The sequence below is a fragment of the Paramisgurnus dabryanus genome, chromosome 20 (genome assembly GCF_030506205.2).
Source record: "Paramisgurnus dabryanus chromosome 20, PD_genome_1.1, whole genome shotgun sequence".
Taxonomy (NCBI): domain Eukaryota; kingdom Metazoa; phylum Chordata; class Actinopteri; order Cypriniformes; family Cobitidae; genus Paramisgurnus; species Paramisgurnus dabryanus.
In genome coordinates, this window is record NC_133356.1 from 2,766,194 (window position 1) to 2,788,764 (window position 22,571).

Consider the following 22,571-nt stretch of genomic DNA (forward strand, 5'->3'; position numbering starts at 1 on the left):
TCAGGAGCCAGTGAATACACACGACAGAGCAGCAGCCGTCTACAAGCCGTCTACAAATCACAAGATGTGTGCGGCCTGTCCAGTATGTGTTGATATACTGATTACTGTTATACTTAGAAAACTGACAACCACAACCACAAGAATTAAAACACTCATTCCAAGTGAGACAAATCACCCACACGTATCAAACTTATATATACAGTATGGCACTAGTTTACAAACAACACGTCAAATGACATAAGACCAGAAGAAAAGACTTTTATGACTTCAGTATTAGTGCGTAAAAGCTGTGACATAGTTTTAAACATTATAAACCCACATTATAAATCTCTTAGTGATGTCTACACTTACTGACTTTTCATTATAAATAACAGCCAAAAAGTTAGTAAGTAAAGATCTAGAAGATAGAAACAACCTTCTGTACTACTAACAATATTTGCTTGGGTCATTTGTCATAGTTGTTAGGGTAAATATAAGAAAATCCAAGAGAAACAACCCTCACTGCCAAACATAAATCACGTCTATGTGTGTGTTTAATGTGCTGTAGTGTAGGAAAGACTTTTTAAATGGCTTTTAACCTCTTATGTAATCCCATAGATGTACAGACTCATTCTCCCACAAGTTTGTGATGTTCATTATCTGGAATTTGATACTTTTTAAATAATATTGCTCAAAATATTTAATGTCCACGTTTTTAAACAGACCACAACCAGTGTTTTTCATTCATATTGAAGTACGTCAGTAAAGTAGTCAAGTGTAATGTAACACTAAGGGAGCGTGCACCAAAGAGTTTAAACGCAGCTAAAATGCCAGGCGGGCACCCAACTGTGTGCGCTTGAAAGTTTTTTTCAGCTGAGCGCTTTGGTTGCTATGATACTTCTGCTTTGCTTATCAGTCATTGAACAATGCGCTGGTTGGTTGTTGTGTAGTACGGCTGGTAAATAATCAACTTTGAGTTTATTTATGAAGAGACACTATAAAACAATTAAACCTCAGGTGGTGTTGCTAACCCAAATTTGACTCTTAGGTGAAACTGTTTACAGACATGCAACTCTCTGTTCTCCTAATCTCTTCATCACAAAGGCTTTGGCACTGTTAGCCTTAAGGCTCACATCACTGAGTATCTGCTGAAATATATGATGTAATGTATACATATTATGTGGTTCTAAGTTGGTATTTAATATTAATGTTTAGTATTATCTTAAAGGTCATGGTGCGATGAGTAAAAAGGTCTAATTTCTATAAATCTAAGATATGATGGATTAAGGTTTAAGAACTTTGGATAGAAGATGCATTTCTTGTAGAGGTGGGGTTTTGCCTTGATATTTCTGGCTAGTTTGACCAGTTGCCAAGTTACTCCTGGCTAGTTTGACCAGGTGCTCTTTAGTATCACTTGGCACAGGTCAAACTGGATTTTGACCAGGTGTTCTTTAGTATCACTTGGTACAGGTCAAACCAGATTTTGGTAGTTTTCTCAAGCTGTGTATAAAAGGTGGCCTGGCAAAACATTCGGGGAGGCATCCTGTAACCAGGAGCTCCCACACTCTGTGTGTATTCAAACCTTATGGAGGCATCCTGTAACCAGGAGCTCCCACACTTTGTGTGTGTACTAAAAACATCATGGAAGAAATCTTTAACAAGAATCTTCCTACACCATTTTAGGTGTATTATATTCACGATGGAAGTACTCTGTAGCCAGAGTGTCTATTGCCAGGCATGACTTTGTAACTTTTGCAATTGTTGATCATTTTAATTAATTGGAATTGAATATTCTGTATGATATTTTTTAATTGATGTTTGAAGCTGGAACCTGCCTGGTATAATAAATTGTTACATTTGATTCATCTAAATTCTTCAGAAATTGTATTGATTTATTTTAATTCTTTCAGAAATTATTATTTCCAGTAGATTAGAAGGAGTCTGGTATTACCGCAAAATAAGTATGTCAGGATATGATCACACTGGTGTTTTGATGTTGAATGGAGCATGGGGCACATTCACCAGGACTCTCAGATTTATGTCTATCACCTGCCTTAGCAAGTTGCATGATCGTGACTAAAGTAACTATTTTTATGATCGGAGCAAGCATGGGGCGGCCAGACGTAAAAATATTAGTTTACCCGGCAACCTCTGACTAAGACCAGACTGGCAATTTTGTGTCCGTGAGATGTACGCAACGGCCGGCGTATATCCTGTGCGATATCGGGTCCCTAATGAACGAATAACTAAGACTATGGGAATTTATAAATAATCAAACATATAAATTATGATCAACAGATAATTGGAATAATGCACTAAATTATTAGTATATAAATTGGAGTCAGATTATAATTTAATCACAGAGATCAGAGAAATACATTTAATAAATGGAATTATTCTTCTAGAAGCGCTAAAGGAAAACGAGAACACGAGACCCCTTCACCACGCATTGGATACCTTCGTTGGGCCAAATGGGTGGCGTCTTACAGCTTGGTGATCCCGACGTGATGACGTATACCACAGGTGACGTAATTCTGGTGACGTAGTACACCCGAAAAAGTGACGTGGTACTCCAGGAAGCTTTCCAGCGCGACATTTCAACCATAACAGAGGATTCCATTCATCGCAAAATAGGAGGTTTAAACGTCTACTCTTTGTCTGCAGCTGTGTTGGTAAGTTGATTTTATTTGCCTATTAGAAATGTTGAGGGTGAGCATAAACGCACCCGTATATGTTGTAGAATGGGACGGTAAACTCAGTGAAAGTCCGGAGAAATCCGGTGGGCAAAAGAATTAAAACAACAACACCGCTGTCAGAGATATAATACTGACAGTGCAGATAATGAAATAATATATTTCCTCGCGCTCCGAATCAAACATCTTCTCTTGTTTTTACACTCAGAAGGAGTGAATATTACATGGACTAATGACTAAATGTTATCGCGGTACATGACGAAAAGTCGTAAATTTGAGTCTAAAAGTGGAAATATCGCTGTGGCGATTATCTATTTGCTCCGTGGAACGATCTCGCAATTATATTGGAAACCCGTAAAGTATTAGCGAATATCCGTGAATAATAAAGTCAGTCGGATGAGATGAGAAAACTCCGTGCCCAAGTCGATGCGTCCATGAATGTAAACAAAGCTGCGCAAAACAGGCGATAATAACTCTGTTAATGGAAATAAACTTACACAGCATGACAACAGCAGTGTAGATGAGGATAAATTCCCTTTGTTAGCAAATCAAAATTCTTTTGTTTGTTAAAGCAAAAAAAGATAAACTTAAAATGGATTAACATCTTCCAAATTTTATGCTGGTTCTCAAATAAGGGTAAACATTGAATTACAGTAATTACTAAATGTATAGTTGTTTATGATGTTCACAGCACATGTGCAACATTTAAAGGAACAAAATCCTTCAGAGCAAGAATTAACTTAAATAAAGGGATGTTATATACATTTAAACTACAGTGTAAGTTAATGTGTTTGCATATGAGAAGTGAATTTTGGGTTTACTTGAATGATATGACAAGAGCAAATGTTCATATTAGTCTTTTTAAGATCATTAAATGAAGCAAACATCAGTGTGTTAACTATACCTGATAAGTTAAGGAGATACGTGTTATAATGGGAAGATAGAAAGAAAGATGAAAGTTTATAAATGATTGAAGGCAGCATTGTTGATGTTAGAGGTTTAGTGCATGCAGAGTGGAGCTAAATGTTGGATATTAAGCAAGTAAGGATTTACTAATGATTGTGAGTGAATCTCCTAAAGAACACTCAGGATTGGATAAGTGTAGAATGGGAAAAGTAAATCTTAAAACTCTAATTATTGCAGGATTCCTTAATGTTGATATGAGGCAAATTGAGCTAAAGCTTTAACTGGTGCACAGAAAGATAATGATGAAACTGTTCTTACAATTGTCAATGAAACACATGTGATCTTATCTCACAGAGAAAGATTCACCACTGAGATCAAAGGGCTTAAACCCCCTCTCAGAAAATATGTGCTGTTTCTCCTTGTTTCAAGGGAAATATGTTTAGCTTTGTTGTAACAAATAAAATACATCATTTTTTTCTGTGAATCAATCAAAGTGATTTAAAGCTATGATTAACATCATGATATACAGTAGTACAGTGTTGTCAGCGCTGTTAAAAGTTCTAGGCTTAGTCCTTTCTTTAAGAGATTATGAGAATTGTCAAATAAACAATTGAGTCCAGTTGTCTAGAGATTGTTGAAGCTAAGTCTTTTGTTTCTCTATGAGATTGTGGAAATTGTTAATGAGCAAAAGTTTGTGTTTTACATCCTATTCCTTGATTACTTTTTATATTCACAACAGGTAGCTGTTGTTGTTAGTGGAAATGTTAATGCACAGGAACATGTTCTCAATTTAGCAAATTTACTATCATTCTTAAGCCCTTGAGACCAGTAATAAAATTATTTTAATGAATATTATTTTTAATTTAATGTAATTTATATTATTATCATATTATAATATACATTATATTATAATGGCCAGACAGGCCTAATATGGTGAAAAATGATGCATTACATGCATTTCAAACTTAATGATTAAAGACCCAAAGGCCCAGGGAATATTAAGATTAAAATTTATTTGGTCCACTATCTCGTGCCAAAACGGGGGTATGTGTATGCTTTTGCTTGCTTGTTGCTTTGTTTTTTTGGTTTTGTTTTTTGCTTTGCAGGAACACAGAGAATACTATGGCACAAGATAGCAAACCAAACAACTCTTTTATAAGTTTAAAACATCAATTTAAACTGAATCTGATTAGTCAATTTATTTTTATAGTTGGTTAAAAATGTGGGAAATGTTAAATCATCAGAAATTACAGTCCTACAGGTCACAGAGATGTGAAAAGTTTAAAAGTATGTACCTTAAACAGACATCACAGCAGTTAAACATGTGAGCTGACGCAACTGATAACAACTCAGAGTAAAGCCATTTAAGTTTAAAGTTAATCCAGAAATTTCCCCAGCAAAACTGGGATTTCTTATGCTCACAGTTTAAATGCAAGTGCAGTTTATGGTGCTATACACTCAGACTATACTGAAACAACATAGTCAAATATAACAGAAAATTCCCAATTTAATCTGGCCTCTGAAATTAATTTGCTAAAAAGTAATGATAAAAATCTTCTTAACAGGAAGAATTTACAACCTAATGCTGTCATTGACTGCTGTGTGGTAGTGACATCAGTAGAAACTAAAGATAATGCCATGTCTTAATGCAAATTGACCAAAGTTTAGAAATGCATGTTTCTTTGTCTGTTATCTTAACATCTTCCCTTTCAGGTGGATCTCTATGACTCCTTAAGAGTCCAGATACTAGAGATGTATCTGAGCCCAAATACAGGCACAAACCTGAAATGCAGGAGCTGGGTGTGATAATGTTTAAAGGGGTCATACACATCTCACAGTAATAAACTACTATATTCATTATATGACCTCCCGATTTAGCATCGGAACTAAAATTGTGCTACACAGATTACTTTAAGTTAGAATCCACCCACTCCCAGGCATGAACTTATAATGCACATATTTTCACCATTGAAACAACATAACACTGTTACCTGGTATAAGTTTTAAAACTATCCAGGCTGAAAACATCACACATATGTATGAGTAATGACTAAGAATCCAAACTCTAGAGTTTGTCATACATGCAAACCCATTTAGCATCTCACACATAGGAAATCAAAGAACTACTCATGATGCTAATTTTATTTTTAATATAAAAACTATGTTTGCATTTTTCTTTTGAACTACGTGAAATGTTACAGTGTACGTAGGACATATGCATGGTTATAGTCACAAATTAAGGTTTTTGTCTCTGATTGAATAAATAAAAGGTAGAAACTCTACCTGAAACTCTAAATAAGACCTATTTGAGAATAAGATAAGTGAAGAATTAAGCCATTTGATGTGGTTGCAAACATGTCTAATGACATTCCAAACTTAAAAAAAAAAAAATGGTTAGATCTGAAGTGCTGGCATTTCTATTGATCAACCAACTGATTCTCAATCAGACTTCTAACCATTGAATGTGACTTTGCCAACGTATATGTATAGAATTTGTGAACAATGGTTAAATAAGAAATTCAGAATCTGTTTAAGTATTTCTAGGTATGTTTTAATTTGCTTTACTTAAGTTTTAGATCTACATTGTTAACTTGCATTTCAGTGTTCTGAACTAATAATATGGTTATTAAAATATAATCATATATCATATAGATATATCATATTATATATACCTTAGTATAAATATCTGTATTTTATATACATATAATTACATGTATTTGTATTATATTTGAATAGTATTGTTATTATATGCTTTAATGATGTATACCACTGGTAAATATGTCAGTTAAAAACTTTTGCCACTCTTCCTTTAAAATACACAGATTTTATCAAAATTCCACTCTATACAAGAGATGCATAATAGTGAAGAATTTGGTATTTAAATGGGATCATCTTATGGGAAATTGCTTTGAAAAGAGAAATAAGACCTTTTACCATTCGCACCTACTAATATGAAACCTTTTAATAATGTAATTTGTTTTTGTAATCTTTCACAATAATTTTCTTCCAATGAAAGTCAAGTTCTTCAGTGTTCAGCCATTGCATGATCATGTGTTTGATGTTCTTCAGATGTCCCACATACAGTGGTGCATTGTCAGTGTGAGGAATTCCTTCACCTATGGAGGTCTGACTATTCTACAAAAAAAAATAACCTTCTGCCAATAGGTAACAGAGGACTTTTCAAAATGTCAGATAAATATCCTGGGGAGGATCCCATTAGACACACGTCTCTCCGTGGTGGGGAGACACTTTCAACGAACACAGCACACAGTCATTGACTGACACCATGGATTTGGTGCAATAGATGATTCAACAGACTGAGTATCATCTCAACCAGGCTCAGGTAGAAACAAACCTGGCCAAAGGAACAGCAAAGATTTTGTCAAGTTCATCTATTCGCTCTGCACATTATGTGTACATGACTGGATTTTTCGTAGGTGTGATTGGCAGTGGACTTGTGTTTATGTTCTCTTTGCTTCAAAGCTGGTATTTCAGATCCACAATTCACTCCTTACGGACATCTGCCAACACTGCTTTCACCCTAAGTCCTCTACAGGTGCCCGATGTACAGAGACTGTTGCAATAACAAAAAACACACAAGGATTTGAATATGACCAGCAATGGCCCTTATGGACTATTTTTCAATTGCCCCAAAAGGGCCAGGGGAGGAATTGTAGTACGGCTGGTAAATAATCAACTTTGAGTTTATTTATGAAGAGACACTATAAAACAATTAAACCTCAGGTGGTGTTGCTAACCCAAATTTGACTCTTAGGTGAAACTGTTTACAGACATGCAACTCTCTGTTCTCCTAATCTCTTCATCACAAAGGCTTTGGCACTGTTAGCCTTAAGGCTCACATCACTGAGTATCTGCTGAAATATATGATGTAATGTATACATATTATGTGGTTCTAAGTTGGTATTTAATATTAATGTTTAGTATTATCTTAAAGGTCATGGTGCGATGAGTAAAAAGGTCTAATTTCTATAAATCTAAGATATGATGGATTAAGGTTTAAGAACTTTGGATAGAAGATGCATTTCTTGTAGAGGTGGGGTTTTGCCTTGATATTTCTGGCTAGTTTGACCAGTTGCCAAGTTACTCCTGGCTAGTTTGACCAGGTGCTCTTTAGTATCACTTGGCACAGGTCAAACTGGATTTTGACCAGGTGTTCTTTAGTATCACTTGGTACAGGTCAAACCAGATTTTGGTAGTTTTCTCAAGCTGTGTATAAAAGGTGGCCTGGCAAAACATTCGGGGAGGCATCCTGTAACCAGGAGCTCCCACACTCTGTGTGTATTCAAACCTTATGGAGGCATCCTGTAACCAGGAGCTCCCACACTTTGTGTGTGTACTAAAAACATCATGGAAGAAATCTTTAACAAGAATCTTCCTACACCATTTTAGGTGTATTATATTCACGATGGAAGTACTCTGTAGCCAGAGTGTCTATTGCCAGGCATGACTTTGTAACTTTTGCAATTGTTGATCATTTTAATTAATTGGAATTGAATATTCTGTATGATATTTTTTAATTGATGTTTGAAGCTGGAACCTGCCTGGTATAATAAATTGTTACATTTGATTCATCTAAATTCTTCAGAAATTGTATTGATTTATTTTAATTCTTTCAGAAATTATTATTTCCAGTAGATTAGAAGGAGTCTGGTATTACCGCAAAATAAGTATGTCAGGATATGATCACACTGGTGTTTTGATGTTGAATGGAGCATGGGGCACATTCACCAGGACTCTCAGATTTATGTCTATCACCTGCCTTAGCAAGTTGCATGATCGTGACTAAAGTAACTATTTTTATGATCGGAGCAAGCATGGGGCGGCCAGACGTAAAAATATTAGTTTACCCGGCAACCTCTGACTAAGACCAGACTGGCAATTTTGTGTCCGTGAGATGTACGCAACGGCCGGCGTATATCCTGTGCGATATCGGGTCCCTAATGAACGAATAACTAAGACTATGGGAATTTATAAATAATCAAACATATAAATTATGATCAACAGATAATTGGAATAATGCACTAAATTATTAGTATATAAATTGGAGTCAGATTATAATTTAATCACAGAGATCAGAGAAATACATTTAATAAATGGAATTATTCTTCTAGAAGCGCTAAAGGAAAACGAGAACACGAGACCCCTTCACCACGCATTGGATACCTTCGTTGGGCCAAATGGGTGGCGTCTTACAGCTGTAATGTGTCCCGCCCCTCCTCCACTGTGATTGGACGGCTGAGTGAGAAGTGATATTGAAGAGCTGAGCGTTTTACCCAAACTGCGGAAAAACGCTTTGGTGTGAACGCCCCCTTAAGGTTGTACGTTAATGTTGGTGCTAATAACTTACCAAAATCACTGGCACAGTAATGCTCCATTATGGTGTCGGATTTCAACTCAGTGTCACAGGGCGGACAGACTTTTGAAACTAAAAAGTAAAGAAAGAGAAGAGTTAAACACAGTTCTTATGTGAAAAGTTGAAAAATGTTAAGTATTTTTGTTAATTACTGAATACATTAAATACGCAGTTTCTGGTAGTGAACATACACGTTGTAAAACTGTTACGATGGCGTACATTTGTCTGAGTACTCGATCACACATAAACTGTCACATAAGTCTTATAGCACAATGTACAATATTATATACAGCATATTTAAACCATGCAACACAATCTTCTTACAAATCCCCCTCTTTTAAGCAGCAAATAATTTTGAATAAAAGATCCAGGGCGTGCTTGCATTTTGTTTTTCTCAGGGCTTTGAACCAATTTTTTTTTCCTAATTGGTTCGTTCCGAACAGAAAAGGTATTTTAACGTTTCCGGTTTTCGGTTCAACCCTAAAATTGACGTTCCTGAACCGGTAAGAACAAAAAATGTATGTTCCCGAACCGGTTAATAACGTTCCATGTCAGCTGTGGTACATACAAATAAGTAGACTGATAATTAGGACATTAAACTTAAATTATTAGTCTACATAATTTTCTTAAGTCCTTAAATTTCCTTTTATCTTGTCATTAAACATTAAAAAAGGCTACATTATGTAAGCAGCATAACTGTAATTCTGACATGCCTACATTTGTTGAGTCCACTTAAACACACACACACACACAGACGGAGGATGAATTCCAAACGACGCTTCGGGAAGAAGATGCAGCATAAACAGTCGCTCCACATAAAGTGAAAATTACATTGTTTTTCAGTGCTTTATTCACCAAATGTATTTTAATGGACTACAGTATGAGACACAGTAGCGCAACTCTCTCTCAAGTTTATACATCAAGAGTTCTGATCTTTAAAGGGCATAGAGACAATCACGTTTAATTGGCGTTGGACCGGACGCATTCAACAACGTGCAACTGTGCGAACAGAAAATTGCTCACTTTAGTGCCTTTTTGTGGTTAAATTGTTTAAAATCACTTAAGTGTTAACATTTGCAAGCCTTTGAAACGCGTGCACATGATCAACTTTCACCCTAGTTAAATTTGCATATTAATCCGTGAATCGCATGCGAGCCGCACCTTGGGTCGTGATCTGTACGGATCAACTGCGATCCGTTACACCACTAATTAGTATTAAAAAAACAAACATCTTGAGATACTTGGTAACCTACAATATTTACCTCTTATGGTTATTAGAGACTTGGGCTTGAGTAGGCTACTTGCTAGTGGCAAGCCTTTCATTTCTCCAATGAGTCAACGACGACCGGAAGTGAACTTCACCGAGTCATATTGCACAGAAATCTTGTCAAAGAATGAAAAAATATAACGGTATTAACCGGTTACCATTACTTTAAATAAACGGTTCTGTTCCGGAACATATATTTTATGAAAGTTTCTGTTTTAGTTTCTGTTCCATGCAAAACATAAAAAATTTCTGGTTTTCGTTTTTGTTCCGTGAACCGGTTAAAGCCTTGGTTTGTATCTTACCTAGTTTACATGACAGGCAATATTGTTTTTACAACACGATTAACCACGGCAGAGTCTCCTTAGTTTTGTTTAACTTGATGCGGCGTTGCAAAAACCAACAGCTGTCTGACGAATGCAATGCATTTTGGTTAAAACTTTTTTTGGAGTTTCCTCGGTGATGCATAGCTGGTATTAAGATCGTCTGGATCACAAGTGGACGACAATACATACAGGTGTAAACGGGATGTAAAAAGTTTTGACCTAGTCCACTTTCAACTAAATTCACAGGTATGCATTAAACCGGATTGCTTTTGTGATGTAGACGCTCATGTGGTCGAATGTGTTCAAACAGCCACAAAAGATTGCCAACTCTCCACCTACTGATCTAATGCAGTGTTTCCCACAGGATTTTGAAAGACTGTGGCGGAGATAATGTCACATGCTAATTAGCATATATGTGACATAAACTAGCAAAATAGAAATTACCCATACCTTTACCTAATCACATGTGTCTCAAACTATGTTTGAGACGTTTTAGATCGTCTCAACGTCTTACAATCATTTCTCAAAAGCGCGTATATATGTGATTATAAAACGAAAGTACGCCTCACTTCTAGACGTGAAATCTATAAATCACACATGGGCTTGAAATTGTGCTCAGCTGAACAGTGGCAGATTTTCGCCTTTATTAATGTCATTGACATATAAAAGAACCCCTGTCAATGTTTAAATCCTTTGAGCAGCAAGAATGGCTTATATTTGCAAAAACCTGCAGCAATCGGACAAGCAAAAGTGCGTACGTCTGCTCAGACCCTGACGTGGAGCTATGCACTTTTTTACATCAAAGATAGTTAAAAAAAATATGGACTTTGCCGTGGATTTTTGCGTACGCACACTTTACAATCAAATCTTTGCATATGCACGCTTTATAAATGAGGCCCCGGATGAGCAGAATGATGTCATCAAATCGTTGATCGGTATTGGCAGGATAGTCCGTACTTTTTGAATGCCGAATTATGTATCTGAAATTTGTCAGTGTTTTATAGCACACTACCTTACAGATATCATTAAGGCAAACAAATTCACACTAAAAAGCCAAAAAACTTCAAGTTTGATTTCATGGGGACATTAATAGGCGCATTCGTGCAGAGAAAACACTGATCCATTGCCGTGTTGGACTCATACACGGCAACAGGCCAGAGCTAATGGACTTTAATCCACAGTGTTTGAAGCCATGAGAGGCAGAACGTTTGGCAGCTCTGGTTTTATTTCCTCCCAGAGAAGAGAAGTTATGAGGGAAGACTTGTACTAGTTCACTGAAAACTTTTATAACCTACAACAGTACAGGTTTATATGGTGTATGTCCAGCCCTTTTGGTGTGTGTTGTGCCCAGAAATAATCTGCATATCACTCAACATTAATGCAGCCTAATTAAAACAAATGTATCTGGCCATCCTATAACTCAGGTTTTGTAAAAACTCATAGCAGATGTATTATTGTAATAAGGCACTGTGAAATCTTCCTTCTCAGCAGTTTGACAGTAAATGTGTTCACTGGCACATGCAAACTAGAGGTAGACCGATTAATCGGTTTTGCAGATTAATCGGCACCGATAGTTCATCTGCAAAAAATCCATGCGGAAACTTTTTTAAGTATGTCTGTTGCTTCATATCATTATGAAGTAATTAAGTTGCTGAAAAGATGCTGCATTAGTAAAGAAACAACAGCAGGAAACCAAGTTTGTCGTCAAGGCTAACAGGACGCTAATATACCTCAAACAAAAATACACGCAGATAATCCAACCCAAATGTTTAATGTCATGATTATTACCATTGATAGGCATTAGTTTATACCCAGCTGGTTACTTTATCCATATTTTAAGTTAAGGTGGAGAGAAAGTGATCTATATGCATATATGTTAACATAGCCAACAAATCAAAATCTGATTTCATTTATTTTTATCATCTTTTGTTATCTTGATTAGATGATCATTAACTGTTAAAAAAGCAAATAAAGTACAAGACTACACATATAATAGACATGTCACCAGTGGGAGTATTTCAACAGAAGTATTTACTTCAATACTTATTAATATAATTAATATATTTTTATTTATACATTTATTTCATTTAGCACATTTGCACACAATTGTTTTATTACTTTTTAATACATTTCAGCACTGTTTAACTTTGACTGTTATGTTTGATTTTTATCCAGTATCCATTTTAAAACAACCAGTCGATTAATCGGTTATTGGCAAGTAGGGACCAACTTAGTTATCGGTATCGGTGAAACGCACGACGGTCGACCTCCAATGCCAACAACTTCACATTACCCTCTGACAGCTGATAGATATTTGCAGATCTTGCGGGCAAGATTGTGCCACCTACTGGGGTTTGGGGTTAATATCTGCTGAAATATTACTGTCTAACCGTGGGTTCACACCAGCCGCGTTTGAGGCATCAAATTCGCGTATACCGCGTCTAGTTTGCCACTTGAACATTTTGGGTTTACTCGCTTTATTCGGGCGTGAAATTCTAGTCATTGAGACATTCACTTGGAAATTTGCATCATGGGAGGGGCTTCTGCGACTCCGGTCTCTTCCTGTAATCACGTCTCTACTAGAGCAAGCTCCTGATTGGTTAACGTGGGGCATTTTTCTGCCAAAGTTCAAATTTTTCAACTCGCGTGTTTCCCACAGCAATGCTTAGACATTGGCGCGAATGAGGCGGGATTGCGTCTACCGCACCTCCAGACGCGCGTCAATGCATCTTCACATTGACTTAACATTGAAATCACTCGCGCTTGACGCCTATAACGCTACGTACACAACAAACGCGGGGCATCGCGTTACTCGCTCTAGATTACTCGTGGGATTTAACTTTGTGTCATGCAAATTTTTTGCTCGAGTTGAATATTTTGAACTTGGGCAAAGACGCGTTTTAGGCGAATAGCGCGTGTTTTCACGGCAAACGTGCCGCCCATATCGCATCATTCGCATCGCCCCACGCAAGGACGCGTCTGATCGCGTCTTTGGATTGACTTTGTATGTAATCTACTCGCGCAAGTCATTGAACTCTCATCTGGTGTGAATCCACAGTAACGCGGCTGGTGTGAACGCAGCATAACACACTTATTGTACATAAGAAACAATCACATGCTTGACCCAGATTAGATGGTCTGCTGGTCTTTGCTGGTCTCTGAGGTTGTTTAAGCAGGTCTGTTGGCTGGTTTCAAAAGAGATTTGGGCAGACCGGCTTTCTTACCCCCTTAAAGGTATAGTTCACCTAAAAACTAAAAGTCATTATTTACTTACAGTCATGTTGTTGTAAACCTGTAAGAAACTTATACAGAAGATATTTTGATAAGTTAACCACACAGCTGATGGCATCCATAGTAGGAAAAACAAATATAGGAGTTAATTGTGTGATTACTACATCTTCTTTTGTGTTCAACAAAATAATGAAACTGACAAGAAATGACAGAATTTTCATTTTTGATTTTATCACTTTAAATCAGAAAGATCAGCAAACCATCTTAGGATGGTTTATACCTTTTCTCAGCTAGGAAAGAAATGTACACTACAAAGACTTTTTAAAGGAATATTTTATTCCCATCTGTCATTGAAACATGACTAATAAAGTTTTTTTGATATTTGTTTAAGGTTTGGGGAATGAATTTGATTTGATGGTTTTGACAACAGCATAGTTCAGTTGTAGAAACTTCCGGGCCTTAATCACTAAATCATTGACCGCCTATGCAGAGTGATTGGGGAAAAAACGCAGGATGTGGCTTGTGAAGATTTGGAAAAGTCATTCGTTTATACAGTTGAAACCACTATTCACTCCCTATGGGGTGGTTCTGACAAAGCAAACCATGACCAATTTGGCACTGATATTGACCACAAGATGATGTGTGTTATATCTGATCTCGATGGCAGCGAATATGATTTTTCATTTACTCAGCACTGATCCAAAGGCCCTCCCTCGAGCTAACAAACCAAAAGCATCTGGTTACAAGAACTTACATGGCTCGTCTCCAAACTCCCCCTTCCAGGTTAAAAAACCAGGGGTCAGAGTTTATCACCCCAGCCTCGAGCACAGCCATAGCAGCAGATAATGAGGGGAGGGGTCAAAGTTCATCAAGCTTCAGTGCACAGGTCGTGGGGAGTTGAACCCTTCTGTAAGTTTTAACCGTGAGCAGGAATTCCCATACATTATATATTCAGCGCATTGGAGACAGCGGTGTGTTTGCACACAGCGAGAGTGTTGTGGAGTCATCCTTCTTGCAGTCTCACAAACTGTAGCGAGCTGCGTTCATGAAATTTAAACGTTTTTATTTGCACTGCAGAGCGATTTATTCTGTTTTGCAAGGTGGTTTGTTGGCAGGCTGCCTGGTAGAAGTGGAGACAACCATTTGTCAGTGGTATGAGCATGGATACTTTTGCAAACTGAGCTTTGGCAAGAAGCAAATCAAAGATTGAATGATATCAGACCAATAAGTTTTTTTTATCTTTTTAAATTAATTCAGATGTGTATAGACCATAAGATTCCTTATCAGATACCTTTGAAAGTCTAGTCATGTTTAAAAACGTTACAGTTTTACAGTAAATGTAGTTTTTGGGATGCTGTTTGTCAGGTATTTTAATTATGTAGCAAACTATTTAATATCTCAGCCTATTTAATGATTCTATCTGACTGCAAAACTCGATTTTCTGGGTCAGATTAGGTGGAAAGAGTTTGTTACTCATTAAAAAAAAACTGTGCAACAGCGAAATTGCGATTTTCTCAGTTGCTTGGTTTCTGTGCAGTTGAAAATTAAAACAATTAAAATTGTTGTCATTAATTCATTCTCAAGTTGTTCCAATTAGATCTGGGCCACCATTCACCTCCATACTATAACTTATTTCCTACTGTAGAAGTCAGTGGTGCCCCAGATCTTTGTTAAAAACATATCTTCCCATGTATTCAGCAAAACAAAGACATTTATACAAGTTTGGAACAAGACTTTAAGATAAAAAAATCTTTGGTGTCCCCAGAGTACGTATGTTAAGTTTTAGCTCAAAAAAACAGATCATTTATTATAACATGTTTAAATTGACTCTTTGTAGGTGTGAGCAAAAATCTGACGTTTTGAGTGTGTCCTTTAAAATACAAATGAGCTGATGAAATTCAAACATTGATCACCATAATGGTGGTTTATCAATTATTTTCTCTCTCTCTCTCTCTCTCGCTCTCTCTTTACACATGGCAGTGCTGTGGTTGGATAGAGCAGATAAGGGGGTGATGTTATTATAATAAGATCCCCTTCTGACATCACAAGGGGAGCCAAATTTCAATGACTTATTTTTTTACATGCTTGCAGAGAATGGTTTACCAAAACTAAGTTACTGGGTTGATCTTTTTCACATTTTCTAGATTGATATAAGCACTGGGGACCCAATTATAGCGCTAAACATGGAAAAAAGTCAGATTTTAATGATATGTCCCATTTGAGGATCGCATAATTTTACATTGCTGTGGTTTCATGATGTACAGAAATTTCTATTTGCATACTACCTGGTTACAATGTGATGCCAGGGTAACAAATGTAATTTATATAGTGTTTTTTTTAAGTGGCCACATGTTTTATGATTTAAATAACTAAAGTGTCTTGGATGGAGAAAGAGATGTGTGCAAGGCAAAAAAGTTCTTGTCTTGACAGATAGGACCACACTTAAGAAGAATTCTTTAAAAAAGTCCACTGATTCCACTGAGATGCTTCCCGTATCCGACAGATTTCTGCATCAGGGAATTTCTGCATCAGAGTTTATGGGGGAAATGTTTAAACTGCACAGGTCATAATTTTATGGCTCATTTGGACCCTTGAAGTTATGAGCAGCAACACTTTGCACATAAACATTAATCAGGATGAGATACTGCTATGATTTATGTCCGTTTAAATGTGCAGTGAGCAGAGACAGAGATGGGTTTACAAATCTCTTGAGTCACCCATCAGGGCAGTCACTGAAATCCTGCAACACTGGAATACACATTTAATCAAACCCATGCCTGTAGCTTTGTTTTTATTTAAACAATTAATCTCAATTTGGTTCTTATAATAAACTGTGCTCCCTAAAATCATAGTTTTAGTTCCCCTTTAGTCAGTAATGTTCTCTCTTAAATCTGATTTTTGATTATCGAAATGATACATTTTAAAGATATTTGCTCCTGTACAGCTCAGTGATAGAGTATTATGTTAACGGTGCAAATGGCCATGGGTTCAAACCCAGGAAACACACAGGCTGATAAAAAATGTATACCTAGTAATGCAAGTAAATTAGATAAAGTGTCTGGACAATGCATACATGTAAATGTAGTATATGTGGACTTAGAGGTGTAACAATTACCAGTTTTATGGTTAAGTGCGATAAAATATCCAACAATAATTACCACGTTATCTTTTTATTAAGTCCAACCTTGCCATTGTCACGGCCTGAAAAACCCTGTCCAACATCAACCAATTTAAGCAATAATGTGAGACAAACACATTCATTCACTTCTGTTCACATGTGTTTGTGATGAAAGTGCTTCACTGACTGAATTTAAATCCAAAATTTCACATTTAGGGAAATCTAGTTGTACTGATGCATGTTTACTTAATATTTCTTTAGACAGATTCATATTTTCTCTTCATTTTCTATTAAATGATGTGATTTGATGAGTTTAAAACTCTGTTTGTTTCTTCAGTGATTGCTGTGAGCTCGGGGGCCTCATTTATAAAAGTGCGACGTAGGAACTGTCCTACATTTCATCTAAGACCATTTCTGAAATGATCGTAAGTGTGATTCAGAGAAAAGGAGCTTACGCACAAAAAACGTGCGTACGCCTCTTTTCCAGATGTGCGGTTTATAAATCACAAATTATCTTAAAATTGTGCGCAGCTGAATGCTTTTAGAACTCCGCCTTGTAAACGCCCCTAATTTAATTCATTAGCATATAAATATTAAATTTTCAAAGACCAAATTCTCTGACTGCTACAATGGCGAGTGGTAAGAAAACATATTTGTTGTTGTTTGCTTAAGTTTTTAATATTTCTAAATTCTAACATGGAAACTTTATTGACATCACTCAAGTTAAGGCGATTATTAGTGGATCTTTCAATTCACGGGTTTCATTTAAATATAGTTTTACACGTAGGCTAAACATAATTTGTGTCTTTAAAGTTTTGTTTCAGTTTGCCATGCCTCCTGCGCGGCGGTGTTAAAATAAGATATTTACACCTTTAAAATTCAATTTCATATCTTAAACTGTGGAAATATATTCCATATGGATTCATTTGGATTGACAGATGTTTAACATAAAAATCAATGCATGGGAATAATTTATATTAATTTTTTGAAATACCCATTACTCTTAAATGTCGCATGTCCCTTGGATACATCGAGGCTTCACAATTTAGTTAATTTCACGTCGTTTTAATCATTTAATTCGATTGGTTTTACTTTCATTCAATAAAGCACATGTTCTGTAACATTTACATGCGTGTGAAAACACCGCGGAACAATTAAAAAAAAACAAAGACTAATGAATATGCACATTAGACCTCACCTCCACTCACTACCTGATCCACTCGGTCAAGTGCAAGTGCTGAAGACTAATCATATGTTTTACAATAATGTGTCCAATTTTAAAGTGCAATACATTACCATTCTAACACACTTGTGGTCAACCCTGTATTTAGTCTTCTTCTCGTTAAGACATCCCTGCTTTGCAAAACAGTTAATGATATGCATATGAAAGAAAAAGTTTTTGCTTAACTGCAGTATTACAGAAAAAAGATTCAGCAATGGTGTTAACTCATGAGTTTGCACATAGTTTGTCTTAATATCATGAAAATCTGACTTTTTCCATGTTTAAGATGCTCTAATTGGGTCCCTGGGGCTTCTATAAACCTAGAAAATGTGATAAAGATCAACCCAGTAACTTAGTTTTGGTAAACCATTCTCTGTAAGCATGTGAAAAATAGGTCATTGAAATTTTGCTCCCTTTGTGATGTCAGAAGGGGATAATACCGCCCCTTAATCTGCACTATCCAACCACAGTAGGCTACTGCCATTTAGTGCAGAGATCAGCTCATTTGCATTTTAAAGGACACACCCAAAACCGTACATTTTTGCTTATTTTAATTGGCAATTTTAACATCTTATAATAAATTATCTATATGATATTTTGAGCTAAAACTTCACATACGTACTCTGGGGACACCAATGATTTATTTGACATCTTAAAAAAGTCTTGTGAAATGGCCACTTTAAAATAAATTAGAAACACCACATACTCATATAGATAACATTAAAAACTTAATTTTTCACCACAGGGGGACTTTAAGCTTATAATTTTGCACTACTAATGTCACCAAATAGACTTGTATGTAAGGAATAATTGACGACGGGCCATTGAATTATAAGAAAATAATGCACACCCAACGTGCAATGCAAGTGCTTTTACACCGCGGGTGTGCATTATTTTCAAATAATTCAAAGGACCGGAGTCAATTATTCCTCTTATACCACGGTTACCACAAACATTGCTCTGGTGCCTATTTTTAAGACATTTGACAAGTTAGGTGTGCGGTTATCAGAAATTAATGCATACCCACGGAACATTTGTCAGCCAATCAGAATACAGCATTCAACAGACCCTTGGTATAAATAATAATAATTGTTTTCTGACAGGTTTATGAAATACTCTCCGCAGTTTCCATTGGTTGGCTGAAAATATAGTCCTGCCCCAAACTCACCTTACTGGTTGCTTTAACTGTTTAAGGTTTGCCAAAAACTTGTCATTTTGATTTGCAATTCACACATTTCTAACTTATATTTGTCACTGCATATTAAGCTGGGATACAAGAAAGTATTTTTACTCAGAATTTAAGCCTTATAGATGTCAGAAATCATAAGACTGAGATGAGATTTTTGCAGCTGTCTGTAAAGAAAAGTCTCCTGGAGTATTCGAAGAATGAAGTCTTCTGTTTGTTTAAGACAGTTTTTCCTTCTGAGATTTGATTTAGTGAAATATATCATTTACTGTCATGTCACTTGCCAGAAACAGCCTGTGAAACATGTCTGTGGGTCTGGCTGGCTCAAACCCGTCCCAATATTTCACCTCAAACCACAAGGGAAAAACAGCTCTTCGTCTTCCAAGGCCGATGCCTGCGTGTGTCTGTCGGAGCGACTGCCGGCGTCAAATGAGGTTTTGTGCTGTCATGTTATCTCTAGAGTCCTGTTTCACGTTGATGTGCACCCATACCAAAACACAAATCGCCGTTAAGGTTTGGCTGTGAGTGACGTTCTCGTCCGGTCGGGATGTGGAAGACACATTTTACTCAGTTCTGCTAGTTTCCACAGCCTCAGTCGTGTAATTTTAGATAAGCTATGCTTGTAATATGGTTCTTATAGATCTGCTGATTTTAATTTTGCGGTTTTAAGAAGCTTGTTATTCTTAAAGAAGCCAAGCTACTTAACTTATATAAACAGCAGTGTGGTTACATTTTTTTTTCATTTGAGAACATTGTAATCCATCAAATATTAGCTGTGAAACGAGTTGCTGTGTGCTACATTTAGACATACATAAATATGCACATCAATTTAGCTTTAAATCATAGCAAACACACATTTGTTTGTGGTTTATATTCAACTTAAATTTAACTCAGATTTATTAAACATTTTGCAATTGCAACCCTCTTATGTTAGTTTTAGTATAAGATAACTTTTTATATAGTTAAGGTTACTGTTAATGGACCGCATGCATGTTAAATATCTATTATTTTCTGCATTGTTTTGTTGGGATCCTTTTGCTCTATTGCAATATTAAATATGCGTTTCTGTAGCTTTGCATTAATTGCGCAAAGGTCATATGTTTGATCCCATGCATATAGAGACAAAATGTATACTTTGAAAAGTCACTTTGGATATAAATGTCCACCAAATGCATGAATGTAAATGTAAACAAATCATTAGGAACCTATTCAGGTTTTTAGGTTGTTCGCTCTATTCAACAACATCCTAAATTTTCCTTAAGTGCTAACTACTTTCCCTTCTGTCTCTCACAATAGCCCTTCTGGTCTCAATGAGACAAAGTAATCTACAACATTTCAGACTAATTAGTGATCCAAAAGGTTTGGCAGCCTGGCTAATTGGAAACCTAAATGCACTGCTAAACAAAGACGGAGAGGCATGGCGCAGTCCTCTCCACATTCCACATCAGATGTTTGCTTTAGATAGTGAAAGTTTTTTTTTGTTCGTCCTTCATTTTACTTTCTCAAGACCCTCGAGCTAAACACAGAGAAAATCTACCAAAGGGGCTTGTTGAATGAATCTTTTTAGACCTAATGATTATACATTTTAAGTACTTATTTATTATAGTCAATGGTTATTTCTAAAACAATTCATTAATGTGACTGATAAAAATGTCCAAATTGAATACTTTAAATATTAAATATTGGATATTAAATGTATTTTTTTTGTTATACAAATTTGGGAATTTTAAATAGTTTTTCAAAAATGTCTATTTTACAATTTTGCCAAAACAGATGCAAAAGTCATAAAACAATTCATGCTGGGTTGTTTCAACCCATGGTGAGAACATTTTCTGGATTAATTTCAACCAGTGTTTATGTTTGTCCGGTTTTACCTAACCATGTGTTGAAACAAAATCTGCAAAAGTCCAAAATTCAATCATTACAATGTGTCGTTTCAAAATAATGACAAGCGTCCTACCTGGAGTTTGAGTGGCATGACCCCCGGCGAACTGCATGGGAATACACAGATCATTGTCAATGGGAAACTTGTCACACTGCAGCATCTCCGGCCAAGGAAAGCCATAGGTCTCCATGACTGGGGCGCAGCTGTCCCGCACCGCCTCGCACAGAGAGCGGCACGGGTAGATGGGTCGGTCCAGGCACACGGGGGTAAACAGCGAGCAGAGAAACACCTGCGTATCAGCGTGGCAGCGTTTCGCCAGTAGGGGCACCCAGCTGCCCGCCTGCTGCTTGACCTCGGGCATGGTTTCGTGGTCCAACAGGTTCGGTAGTCTCATCTTCTTGTAACCCACGTTATGGCAGAGCCGCAGGTCAGCTGGGATGTCCACGCACTGCGGCTGCTTGGCATAAAAACGGCCGTTGTGGAAATTGTCCGATTGCCAGCTGTAATAGTCGTATTCCTCTGCCGAAGCTGCTGAGGTGAGCAGAACCAGCGCCAGGGTCAAAACTTGGGTCAAAGACACCTGCCTGTTCTGCATTGCCATTTTGTTAAAAAGAGATGGTGAGATGTATAAACGCAGTTTAATCCTTTGCTTTTTGCTGTGAAAAAATCAAATGCTGACTGACTATTCTGGCTTTTCCTCCTCCTTCACTAGAGATGTCCTTTCAATTCTTCAGTTTCGTTATATACTCCTGGTTCGATAGGCAGGAGAGTAAGTGGCACGTCTCAATGCTGAGCTCTTTACTAGCTTGACTCATGTGCACCTAATGTATAAAAGCCAGTGGACTTAGGGCCCTTTGAGCAGACAAACCCCTGAGCAAGCATGACAACCCACCCACCTCCCACTGGCTTCCCCTGTCAAGCACAAACCACACCCCCTCCCAACCACAACCAATTGCCACACAGTGGGCAGTGCATACAGCCCACCCCCCTTGCAGACACTTGTACAGGCAGCCCACACGCTGTCCCGCAGTACAATGTGTGCGTGGAGCGCGCTGGTCTCATTCAGTTTCTCTTCATCTCTATTGTTTACCGACACACACACAACATCCACATCACATCCTCTGTTTTGGCCTTTTACATTTTTCTTCATTAGGAAATAAACAGCAGACTTCATGCCAGCACATCTACAGGTGGTCTGGGCGTTTCCACCGTTCTGTTTGAGTTATGCTAATGCTGGCGCTGGATGTGAATAGAAAGCAGCTTTCTTTCTGTCTCTTTCTATCATTCGCTGTCACACTGTGGGGCCTAAAATCTCAACCCACAGCCACCCAGCAGCAGGGTGCCGTACGGTCGCCCGTATACAGAGGAACACTACTGACACATCTGT

General features: G+C 37.1%; 1 protein-coding gene across 1 annotated transcript in view; it reads right to left on the reverse strand.

Moving 5' to 3' along the window:
• The window catches only part of sfrp5 (secreted frizzled-related protein 5), a 30,967-nt gene extending 8,925 nt beyond the window's left edge, over positions 1 to 22,042 (reverse strand). Inside the window, exons 1-2 of the mRNA XM_065296035.1 lie at positions 21,260 to 22,042; positions 8,947 to 9,024 (exon numbers count right to left, since the gene is read on the reverse strand). Of these exons, the coding sequence (XP_065152107.1) occupies positions 8,947 to 9,024; positions 21,260 to 21,785 (604 nt within the window). The 5' untranslated portion in view covers positions 21,786 to 22,042. The remainder of the gene's footprint in view (positions 1 to 8,946; positions 9,025 to 21,259) is intronic.
• Between the last annotated feature and the right edge of the window lie 529 nt (positions 22,043 to 22,571).